This window comes from Ceratotherium simum, chromosome 39 (genome assembly GCF_057802395.1).
Source record: "Ceratotherium simum simum isolate JZ-2026a chromosome 39, ASM5780239v1, whole genome shotgun sequence".
Taxonomy (NCBI): domain Eukaryota; kingdom Metazoa; phylum Chordata; class Mammalia; order Perissodactyla; family Rhinocerotidae; genus Ceratotherium; species Ceratotherium simum.
The window spans coordinates 14,107,482-14,119,791 of NC_141938.1; the positions used below are offsets into that span (position 1 = coordinate 14,107,482).

Here is a 12,310-nt window from a genome sequence, read left to right on the forward strand (position 1 = left end):
GTGGCGCCACCTGGGAGTTGTAGGCCTATTCTGTTACTCTCTTATGGAGGAAGCTGTGGTAGACTGTTTGGCTAACACTGCTGAAGTTTCACGTAAACTCCAAATCAGAAAATACGGAAACTTAAAGAAAACTATTTGCAGTGGATTTACTTAAACTCTGCCTTTGTTGTGAAGGGAGGAAGGAGGCGAGACGCGGGGGCAAGACGTGACCTTGCGACCCGGAAGGAAGTTGGAAATGAAGGAAGCGAGGAGCTAGCCTGGTGCGCTAGGTCTCCTGGGAATTGTAGTCCCATCGAGCAAGCACAAGGGATCACGGGAGCTGTAGTCTTCCTGGACGAAGTCGGAGAAAAATCACTTAAAACTCCAAAGGAATGTAGACGTTAAACTCCATGAGGGCAAAGACTTTGGTCTGCTCTGTGCATTGTTGTGTCCCCATAACCTAACACAAGGCCTAGCACACCGTGAGTGGTCTATACAATTTTTGGATGAATGAATGAAAAGAGAGTAAAGAAATCATGACAGAAGTTTCCTAAAGGGATAACGCAATGGGTTATGGGACTTGTAGTCCGGAGCCTGGAGTTCCTGCAGGAGTTAGTGATAAAAATTATTTATACTTATGCTTGTTCATATTTGGAGCATACTCACAGTAAAAAATTATTTATATTTATGCTTATTCATATTTGGGACAGACTCATAGGAAAAAAATATACTTAGGCTTATTCATATTCAGGGCATATTCATGGGAAAAAAGTATTCGTTACTCATCAGAAATTCAAATTTTGCTGGGTGTCCCAAATTTGCATTTTCTAATCTGGCAGCCCTAAGAACCCACTGTCTCAGGGCCAGGGGTCTTGAGGAGCATCAATAACTCACACCCCCTAGTACAGATGAGGAGGCTGAGGCCCCAGGGTGCAGAACACAACAGCCCTGGCCCCCAGCGAGTTGAGATCCCAGGCTCCAATACGGTCGCCTGAGGACTTGAGGCCTCCCTTCTGTCCCAAGTGACAGGTGGCATTTGTGTTGATTAACGGCATGGGTTCAAGTCCCCACTCCTCCCCCTCCCAGCTGTGTGACCTTGGGCAAGTCGCTTCCCCTCTCTGAGCCTCGGTCTCCTCAGCTGCCAAATATGATGATAAATCATCAAACGCTCTCCGCCTCCCCCCAGGGGTGTGTAAGAATTCAATAAGATAATCCACATGAACGGGCTTGGAAAGAGGAAGGCATACATTAGCCACTCAATATCATGAGAATGCACCCAGCGTGTGCAGCCTCAAGGCTGTTGCCTCTGCTCTGCCTGCGAGCACTCTCCCCGCACCCTCCTGCAGGGCTAGCTCCTTACTGAAATGATGCCGGGCATGTCTTAGGTAGGTATTGTCACCTCCAGCAGAGTGGGACCTCTATGAGAGCAGGTGCCAGGCTGTGTGTGTGCCCAGAATAGAGCCTGGCATTCAGTGCTTAAGTGAATGAATGAATGAATGAATGAGTCATGAAAGCCCCAACAGACCAGCCCACCCCTCCCAGCTAAGTCCCCTGCTTTCCGCCATCCCCAGGCCTCTCCACGGAAGTCCCAGGAGGCCCGAGGAGTCTGGAGTGGCTTGGCAGGGCGGGGAATGGGGCAAGAACTGATTCGGGCCTGTGTGTGCGCCATCAGCAAACATTTATTACCTGGTTCTTCCGTCTGTCCCCCAACTTCCCCAGGCCGGGCTCAAAATACACGCGCTCATCCGGAGACCGCCCAAGATTGGGGCCTGAACTTGGCCGCGGTGACCAGGCTTGGACCCTTGATCTGCCCTCGCTGCCTGCTTGCCTGAGCCCCAGTTTTCCCATCTGTGAAATGGGAACGTTCAACTGATCTGCCCCGGCCGGAGGACCGAAGTGGAACACTCGTTCTGAGTTTTCGGAGGGGGGAAGGGACTGGTATTCACCCATTCATTCAATCATCTGCTCCTCTGTTCTTTCATCAGAGAGGCAGCAACAGGCCGGGATCAAGAAGCCACGTGTCTGCGTCTGAATCCCAGCCCTGCCGCTTCCCAGCTGTGTGACCTTGGGTAAGTTCCCTAACCTCTCCGGGCCTCCGTTCCTCCGTTTGTAAAACAGAGTTGATGGTGGTATCTGCCTCCTGGAGGGTTTGTGGGAATTAAACGAGTTAATACAAAGGTGATTAGAAGCACAGCAGGCACCGAGTGATATATAAGGCTTTGTTGTTATTATTATTCATTTTAAGACATACACATAATAGTTTGAGGGCGTTTACATGCCTCTTACTGACATCCCGGGAGAGCAGGGGCTGTCAGTATCCTCATTTGACGGATGAGGAGGCGGAGGCCCATGGTGTGTGCAGAGCTGGGGGACCATAACGGGTGACAGACACTCGGGCCACCTGATGAGCAGAATTCAGGATCTTTGGGGACGTCGTGTCAGGGAGGAGGGCTCGTGGGGAGGAAGGAGGGGAGAGGCTTCGAGGCTCAGCGGGTCCAGTGCTGCTGGGTCCAGTTGTCCCAGAGCTCCAGGTCATTGAGCACCTACTGTGTGCTGGGTGTTGGGGACACAGCGGTGACCCAGCACTGCCACAGTCTCCACCCTCACAGAGCGTATAGTCCAGGGGAAGAGATGGATGCATGACCAGGGGTGATCAGAGCTGTGACGGGGATGCACAGGCAGCTGTGGGAGCCCAGAGGAGCCCTCGGGAGGAGGAGAAATCAGGGGAGACTTCCTGGAGGAGGTGATGCTACAGCTGAGCCCAGAAAGTTGGACAGGCAGCAGGCGAGTGAAGGGTGAGGGTGGGCATGTGCCAGGCAGGCGGCGGTAATGGGGACAAAAGGCAGGTGCAAAGACCCCCAGACGTGGGAGAGAGCGGCAAATACCTTCAGTTCAGTCAAAGCAAAGCGTGTGACACCCCGCAGGGCGGAGGGGCCGACTGGGCCAGCTCACACAGGCCCAGAACGCAGGCTGAGAGCTTCAGGGCGGCCCCGGTTCCACTCACCCCAAATTCCACCGAGACGCCCCCCTGCTTGTCGCCGTCCCAGATAAACACACGGGGAACAGGAGTCAGGAAAATATGAGAAGTGTGGCACGTGGATACAAGCTGGGCGCTTTATCCAGCCCTGCCCAACAGAACTTTCTGCGATGATGGAGATGTTCTGCGTCTACACGGTCCAGAACAGTAGCCAGGAGCCACGTGTCGCTACTGAACACTTGACATGTGGCTCGTGTTACTGTCGTGGGCTGAACTGTGTCCCCCTAAATGTATATGTTGAAGTCCTAACCCCCAGGACCTCAGGATGGGACCTTATTTGGAAACAGGATGGTCACAGGTGTCGTTAATTAAGATAAGTCGCGCTGGAATGTGGGGCCCTGATCCAATGTGACTGGTGTCCTTATAAAAAGGGGACATTTGGACACAGACACACACAGGGAGAAGGCCACGTGAAGACAGAGGCAGAGATGGGGGGATGCGTCCACAAGCCACGGGACGCCAAGGATTGCCGGCGCCCCCCAGAATCTAGGGGAGCATGGAACAGACTCTCCCTCACGGCCTCAGGAGGAACCAGGCCTGCGACACCGTGATCTCGTCCCTCCAGCCCCCAGAACCGGGGGGGCCATGGATTTCTGTCGTTTCAGCCGCCCGCCTGCGGTCCTCTGATACGGCAGCTCTAGCAGCCCTGTGCGCCGAGAAACTGGATTTTCACGTTTTGTTTCATTTTAATTAATTTTAATAGCCACACGTGGCTAGTGGCTGCCCCATCGGACAGTGCGGTAAACGGTTTCGTCACTGCGTCCCCCATCGTGCAGAGGAGAAGCAGTGGCGCAGAGCTGTGCCCTGCCAAGTGCCAGGCAGGGAGCTGCCCTGAGAACTGGCCAGACGGAGGCGGGAAGAGCCGGGCGCTGGCTTGGTCCTGGGAGGATGGCGGGCGAGAGAGAACGTTCTACCAGCAAAGGGGGCGGCGTGTTGAGGGTCTACACCTGCGCTGTCCCATACGGTTGCTGCACGAGGCCCGAGGGCTATTTAAATGCAAACGAATTCAAATGAAATGCAATTTAAAGTTCAGTTCTTCAGTGGCACCGGCCACTTGGCAAGTGTTCAGCAGGCAGGTGGGGGTTCCGGAGTGGACGGAGAAGTCTAGAACACTTCCATCACTGGGAGCGCTGAGCACGTCCCGGCAGCCTCCTGCCGTGGGTACCGTCTGTTCTCAGCCCATTTTACAGATGCGGAAGGTGAGCCCCGTTGTGCTCACCAGGGAGTTCGAGAGGAGTGGGGGAGATTCCCCGAGGCCGGGAGAGCCAGGCGGCTGTCCTCTGCCGGCCCCCCCGACGGGGCCCCCAGGAGATGCAGAGGCCAGAGCTGGGGGGGAAGGAGGCTGCAGGGGCCCGAGACAAGAGCTGGGGGCAGGGAAAGGGGAAGTGAGCAGGAAGGGGCCGCCGTCAACTGTCACTAGGTCCCCCCCGCCCCCACCCCGGCCTGGCAGCTGCAAATGCTCTCACACACACTTGCGGCAGAGTGGTCGGGTCACAGGCGCCCTCAGACCTGCCCCACGCGGAGATGGCTGTGCACACGCAGACACGCCAGCACACGCTCGCGGGCACAACCTCTTCTGCTCCCCAAGGCATGCAGGCTCCCGGCCCTGCCTGTCCACGGGCACACCTCCGTGCACGCAGCCGGCAGACCCACAGCCCCCCATGCACACACGAGCATAGGAGGGAGGCTGCCACGTTGCACACCGTCACTGAACTTCCATGTTGCCGGGGCGTCCACCCCACAACCCGCCCCTTGCAGCCTGGGAGCCACACTGAGGCCAGAGAGGGGCCAGGGCTCCCCCAGAATCACGCAGGAGCCGGGGGCGTCCGGAGCAAACCCACGCACCCCCACTCAGGGCGCTCTCTGCACCGGAGAGAGGAGCCCACGGGAACCTCCTGGCGTCGGCAGGCCCAGAGGACCACGGGGCTTCGGCTGGCTGCTCCGTCCCCTCCTCTCCATCCCTGCGCGCCCCTCGGGCCCTCGGCCCACCCCTCCCGGGGCTCCTCCCCAGCCGAGCCCGGGGATGCACCCGCGGCCGGCTGTGCTCAGACGCTCCGCACACTGGAGATGCTGGACAGCGGCTCGCGCAGTCGAAAGCTGAGCGAGCGGGAGCCCCGGAAGCTGTCCCGCGGCCTCAGCGAGCTGTCGGTGGTGGAGGCCTCGGAGTGGGCCTCGGCCGCCCTGGCCAGGCAGTCCCCGGGCCCCCGCAGGCCCAGCCGGAGGCAGCAGCAGCAGAGGAAGCCCGTCACGGCCCGGCACACCTCGCGGCTGCGGAAGGAGTAGATGAGCGGGTTGACGGCGGAGTTGAGCACGGCCAGCGTCAGGATCCAGTCCATGCCTCGCAGGTACTCCTGCGCCCAGACGTTGGAGCCGAAGATGTCAGCCAGCAGCAGACAGAACAGCGGCCCCCAGCACACCACGAAGGCCACCAGGATCATGAGCACCGTCTTGAGCAGCCGGTCGGCCTTGCGGCGGACCGGGGAGCGCGGCGCCTTCTGCCCGTTGGCCCGCACGACCCGGAAGATGGCCCCATAGAGCGCGGTGATGGTGGCCAGGATGAGGGCGAAGATGACCACGCAGAAGAGGATGTACTGCTTGGAGTAGAGCGGGAGCAGGCTGGAGCAGCGCTGGAAGGCGCACACGCAGTTCCAGCCCAGGAGCGGCAGCAGGCCCAGCAGGCCGGCCAGCAGCCAGCAGAGCCCGATGAAGCCATAGACGCGGCCCTTCTTGGTGGCCCCGCTCTCCACCGGCCGCACCATGGTGGCAAAGCGCTCGCCAGCCGTGAAGAGCAGGCTGAAGGTGGAGGCGGCCAGCGCCGCGAAGAGCACGCCCTCCCGCAGGAACCACTGGGCGGGCACCAGGCGGAAGGTGTGCGCCCCCGAGAAGAGGACGTTGACCAGGTAAGCGGCGCCCGTGAGCAGGTCGCTCAGGGTGATGTTGACCAGGCAGTAGTAGACCCAGCGCCGGGAGCGCATGCGGGTCACGATGGCCAACATCACCAGCAGGTTCTCCAGCACCACCAGGCAGCTCACGGCCACGAAGAGCCCCCGCAGGACCCCCAGGCCCCCGTCCTCGGGCCCCGGCCGCCCCGCCAGCCGGCCCGAGTGGTTGTAGTGCAGGATGATGAGGCGGCTGTGCCCGCCGGCCGCCAGCTCCTGGCAGGACTCGGCCGCCTCGGCCGGGGGCCCCGTGGCGTTCATGGCGGTCCCCCGGGGCAGACTGAGGCCCGGGGTGGCCGCCCCGGGCAGGGTGGAGCCGCCTGCCTTCCCCGATCTTGGTTTCCTGTTATTTGAAATTTCCTGTTATGTTCAAGGTACCCCCAGCGTGGGGGTGCGGCCAGGCCGGGGAGGAGCATCGCAACGGTCGGTTCCCACCCGGCGCCTCCGGGAGGGCGCTGCGGCCACCCTCCACCAGAGACCCCGTCTCGGCCCCCTTCCGGTCCTCGAAAGCCGACAGCCGGGGAGGGCCCAGAGGGAAGGGGATACGGCCCCCCGACGGCACCTGCCACCCCTCCCAGGCTGGGCGACTCCCCCTTCCCCACCCGGAGCCACCCCCTCCAGGACCCTGCTGTTCCATCACCGGCTCCCCACGGCTCCAGGCCTGCTGGGTACACAGTAGGTGCTTAATAAGTGCATGTCCAGTGACTGCACACACATGAGCACCAACAGCTACCCCACCGGAGGCAAGGATGGCAGGGCCAGGGCTGACTTGCAGTATATCTGTCCACAGGAGAAACTGAGGCCTGGAGAGGGGGTCCCTGGGGAGGATGCACAGAGGGAGCTCAACAGTATGCATGCGCCCGGGTCTCAGCCAGGACCCCCCTCACCAGGGTTTTCAGTTGTCTCTCCTGCCCCTGAGATGTCCCTGTTGGAAGCAGAGCTGTGGACACCCCCAGGCAGCCCCTCACCTCTGGAGTGGGCGGGGCCCACAGGAAAAGTGGGGGGCTCACCCCACCCTCATCCCACGTCCATCCTGAACCCGCGCAGACTGACTCAACCTGAGACGGTGGAGGACTGGGGGTGGGGGCACCAGGTGAGGAGAGGAAGTGGTGGGGGCTCCGTGGAGCGGAGCCACCCAGAGGTCTGAGCGGGAGGGACAGATCCCATAACGGGCACAGGTGTCCCACAAGGGGGTCTGGTCTCCCCGTGAGGGGCAGGGTGGGCAGGAGACTGGGGCCCCTGACCAGCACCCCTCCCTTTGTTCCCTGTCCAGCTCTGGGGACACCACAGTGACAGGGACGCTCAGATCGAGTGCTGCTGGGGAGGTGGCAGCATCTCGTCACTGGAGGTGACCAAGCAGAAACGGATCTGAAGGGGGAGGTGTGGGAGGAGGGGCTGTACAGGCCGCTGGGGTGTGAGGCCGGGGGTGGGACAAGCTGCCAAGTCTTGCCAGGTGCCACCCTGTGCGGTAGGACCACCCAGCCTCAGTCTCAACCTCACAAGGGCGACCGACTCAGGCACATTCACAGAGAGAAACAGTGTGTTCTGAAGCTGAGCCCTGATCCTGGACTGAGTCCTGATCCCAGGCTGAGCTCTGACCCTGGACTGAGTCCTGATCCCAGGCTGAGCCTGGACTCTGGACTGAGCCCTGATCTTGGACTGAGCCCTGATCCCAGGCTGAGCCTGGACTCTGGACTGAGCCCTGATCCCAGGCTGAGCCCTGGTCCTGGACTGAGCTCTGATCCCGGACTAAGCCCTGATCCCAGGCTGAGCCTGGACTCTGGACTGAGCCTTGATCCCAGGCTGAACCCAGACCCTGGACTGAGCCCTGATCCCAGGCTGAGCCCCAATCCTGGACTGAGGCCTGATTCTGGACTAAACCCTGATCCCAGGCTGAGCCCAGACACTGGACTGAGCCCTGATCCCAGGCTGAGCCCTGATCCTGGACTGAGCTCTGATCCTGGACTAAGCCCAGACCCTGGACTGAGCTCTGATCCTGGACTAAACCCAGACCCTGGACTGATCCCTGATCCCAGACTGAGCCCTGATCACGGACTGAGCCCTGATCCCAGGCTGAGCCTGGACTCTGGACTGAGCCTTGATCCCGGGCTGAAGCCAGACCCTGGACTGAGCCCTGATCCCAGACTGAGCCCTGATCCCAGGCTGAGCCTGGACCCTGGACTGAGCCCTGATCCCAGGCTGAGCCCTGATAATGGACTGGGCCCTGATCCAAAGCTGAGCCCTGATATTGGACTGAGCCCTGATCCCAGGCTGAACCCTGACCTTGGCTGAACCTATGACTGTAGGCTGACCCGCCTCTGACCCCTGACCCTGGCTGAGACCCTGATCCCAGGCTCCAAGAGCAAATTCAGGACTAATGTAAAATGGTATGACAGCATAGAGTTTGACTAAGGAGGCCAAGCTGTCTGACAATTACCTTTGCCCTGAGTCACCTGCCACCTAGGTAAGGCCATATGTGCATTCTACCTTATTTAATCTTATCCTCATGCTACAGAAGAGCAATCGCCCCTCTAGAAATCCACCCTGAAGACAGCTCTACCAATACACAAGTATGCATACAGGTTATTCATTGTTATTTGAAAATGCAAAATATTAGAAGCAACACAACGTCTGCACACAGGAGAGAGGCTGATGACTTACGCTGCATCACAGAGTGGAGTACTATGCAGCCAGGAAAAAGGATGAGGACAATCTCTGTGAATGGAATGGAGTGATTGCCAGGACATATTGGTAAGTGAGGAAAAAAAAGTACAAAAGAGTATATGTAATATGCTACCTTTTGTGTAATAAAGAAAGGGGAATAAACTATACGCATATCTGCCTGTTTTTGCAAATGAAACACAGGAAGGATAAACCAGGCACCAATGAAATTGTTACCTACAGCGGGTGGGTGGGATTGAAATTGAAAAGAGGAGGGAATGACACCCTCTGTGTTCCTCTCTGTATAGTTTTTTATCTCTGTGAATGCTTTCTATATTCAACAATAAAATTAAAGCAACACAGATGGAGAAAAAAAGCTTTAAGATGGAATATAGATACAGAACAAATGAACTGAACTGTATTTCAAATGAAAAACGTAACCACACAGAAATAGAAAAGAACCAGCTCTTGCAACTTTTGGACTCGCTCTAAAGACAAAAAGAACTGAAAAAAATTTTGAACTTTGTTTAGTAGATTTGTTCTCGGGAGTGGTAGGGGTGTAGCAATTCTGAAACTATCAAGTGTGATATGGGACTGAGCAAAGTAGCAAGTGTATCGATATTACTAGGAACCAAGTCTTCACTGGGGGACAAAGAAGACGCAAATATGCAATGAAAGAACGCAGGAAAGAACCCACAGGGTTGGAATAGGATTGAAAGTATCCATGTGAACTCGTGACTGAAACAAAAATCTATTTTGTAGCTCTGTCCACTGAGACAGCCCAATAGCAACAAGCACATCTCACACCCGGATCTTGGCTTCTAAATATCACATCCCCACTCCTGAAAATAAGGATCCAGGGCTCCTGGGAGAAATGGCCGATTCCAGGAATGGGGAAGGGGAGCGCAAGATGAGCCTGGAACATCTTGGTGTTCCAGAAAGTAAGGAAGTACTCCGAGAAGGATGGGGACCTGTCAGAGAGACACAGAAGCCAGCCTGAAGGGGATCTGCTGGCCAGACCCAGGGCCATTTGAGCATCAACAATGAATGATCTTAAAATCATAGAGACAGAAAGTAGATGGTGGGGCCAGGGGCTGGGGGAGGGGATGGGGAGTCAGTGTTTCATGGGGACAGAGTTTCAATTTGGGAAGATGAGAAAGTTCTGGAGGTGGATGGTGGGGATGGTTGCACAACGTTATGAATGTATTTAATACCACTGAGTTGTACACTTAGAATTCTTAAGATGATAAATTTTATGTTATGTGTATTCTACCACATTAAAAAAAAATAGGAAACAAAAAAAGAATGATCTTTCCACGTGAGCCAGCAATTCCTCTCCTAGGCATCTACCCAATAACAGAGTGAGAAAAATTGCCATTTTGTAATGATCACAGCATTCATTAATCCAGGTAAGAATCAACAACGGATGCTGAAATTATTGGGTGGAAGTTTGTTGGGGAGCAGGATAGTTACATAATCTCAAAATATCTTCCTACAGATTGCGTATCAAGCACAAAGAGAAAAATGTCTGACTCGAGAAGGCTGGTGAATGTCACCTTCACCAAGAGGTCCAAGTAAACATCCCCGGGAATGCGATAAATGGGCGTCGGGGGCCTCCTGATACGGTGCACCAAGGAGGACATGTCACTTCTAGGATATTCCCGCCAAAAATGTATAACCTGCATCTGATCTTAGGAACCAAGGGACAAACCCACACTGAGGGACTCCCACGGAATAATTGGCCTGTACTCTTCGAAAGAGTCAAGGTCATACAAGGTCATGAGAGACCAAGAAAGCCCAAGGCTGTCTCGGATGAAAGGAGACCCAAATGCATGAAACTAAATGCAATGAGTGGTCCCTGACTGGATGCCAGAAATGGAAGGAAAGTTGTCGTAAAAGACGATATTGGGACAACTGATGACAATTTCATATGGGCTGTATATTAGATAATATCATTGTATCAATGCTAGATTGATTGATACATTATATTGTATCGATTATTATTGTATCAGCACCCTCTGGTTTGGGTAAAGGTGCATGATGTCTCCAAGTAACTCTCAAATTATTTAGAAGAATTAAGAAAAAGAATAAGGATGTGTATATTCTCTATAGAATGTATTATATACTTTTAGATTATGTTTATTGAGAGATATAAAGCAAAAGGCTAACCATGGCTGGATCTAGCTCAAGAGTGGGCAATTTTTTTCTGCAAAGGGCCAATGAGTCAATATTTTCGGCTTTGAGGGCCAGACAGTCTCTGACGCCTCTACTCAACTCTCAGGTTGTAGCGAAAACCGCCCAGGATATGTAAATGGTGGGCGGGGGCCGAGTGCCAATAAAACTTTATTCACAAAACAGGCTTAGAGCAGGAAATGTGCTGACCCCTGACCTAGATGAAGAGTATACAGGAGTTCATTGTGATGGTTTTGCAACATCTGGAGGTTTGAAACATTTTCAAAGTAAAAAGATGAGTGAAGAACATATAGATGTCCTAACTTTGTGGTCAGATGGTGGTCTCTAAATATCCTCTCCCGTTGAAAGGGAGCAGGGCTCCTTGGAGAAATGGCTGGGGCCAGGGCTGGGGCCGGGGAAGTGCAGGGTCAGCTGAAAGCATTTGGCTGTGTCAAAACTCTGAACCCTCGGGCCGGCCCCGTGGCTTAGCGGTTAAGTGCGTGCACTCCGCTGCTGGCGGCCCGGGTTCGGATCCCGGGCGCGCACCGACGCACCGCTTCTCCGGCCATGCTGAGGCTGCGTCCCACATGCAGCAACTAGAAGGATGTGCAGCTATGACATACAACTATCTACTGGGGCTCTGGGGGAAAAATAAATGAATAAATAAAATTATAAAACAAACAAACAAACTCTGAGCCCTTAGGGCCACCGGGGTCGTGTCAGGGGGAGTGAGGAGCCGACTCAAAGAGGTTTCCACTCGCCAAAGACAGAACGGTGTGGGCAGAAGGAAAGAATACAACCTGCTACGTATGGCTACACATCAAACCTTAACATCCGTGAGTTCACAGCGACACAAAAGAAAAGAGTCTGTTTGGTTATCTTTGGTGGATATTGGGGAACGAACTCATTATTCTAAAAACTGCTAAATAAAAGGCCAGAATCAGGCATTGATCCTGTCTTTCCTGCACTGCCTTTATTTCTGGGTAACGAATTACTTGATAAGGGAGAGGTTTGTCTTATCATACTACATTGTAAAAATTATTTTAATTGTAGTAAAATGCACATAACATAAAATTTACCATCTTAATCAGTTTTAAGTGCACAGCTCAGCGGCATGAAGCACATTCACATTGTTGTACAACCATCCCCACCATCTGTCTCCGGAACTTTCTCATCTTCCCAAACTGAGACTCTGTCCCCAGGAAACACTGACTCCCCTCCCCTCCCCCAGCCCCTGGCCCCACCATCCACTTTCTGTCTCTGTGGATGTGACTCCTCTAGGGGCCTCCTGTGAGGGGATCACACAGTGTCTGTCCTTCTGTGTCTGGCTCATGTCACTGAGCATCATGTCCTCAAGGTCCATCCACGTGGTAGCAGGTGTCAGAATCTCCTTCCTTTTCATGGATGAGTAATATTCCCCTGTATGGATGGAGCACACTTTGCTTATCCTTTCCTCCATCGATGGACACTTGAGATGCTTCCACTTCTTGGCTGTTGTGAATCATGCTGCTATGAACATGGA

General features: G+C 55.0%; 2 protein-coding genes across 2 annotated transcripts; one reads left to right on the forward strand and one right to left on the reverse strand.

Annotated features, from left to right (window-relative positions):
• Positions 1–4,472: 4,472 nt before the first annotated feature.
• On the reverse strand, positions 4,473–6,500 carry S1PR4 (sphingosine-1-phosphate receptor 4). The gene has a single exon (XM_004441324.3). The coding sequence runs from the start codon at positions 6,214–6,216 to the stop codon at positions 5,062–5,064; it is 1,155 nt and encodes a 384-aa protein (XP_004441381.1). The 5' UTR covers positions 6,217–6,500; the 3' UTR covers positions 4,473–5,061.
• LOC147912200 (uncharacterized) lies at positions 6,321–11,258 on the forward strand. Its single transcript, XM_087425954.1, has 3 exons — positions 6,321–6,623; positions 7,252–8,706; positions 9,908–11,258. Exons 1-2 carry the CDS (start codon positions 6,321–6,323, stop codon positions 8,245–8,247), a joined length of 1,299 nt encoding a protein of 432 aa, XP_087282080.1. The 3' UTR covers positions 8,248–8,706; positions 9,908–11,258.
• The last annotated feature ends 1,052 nt before the right edge of the window (positions 11,259–12,310 follow it).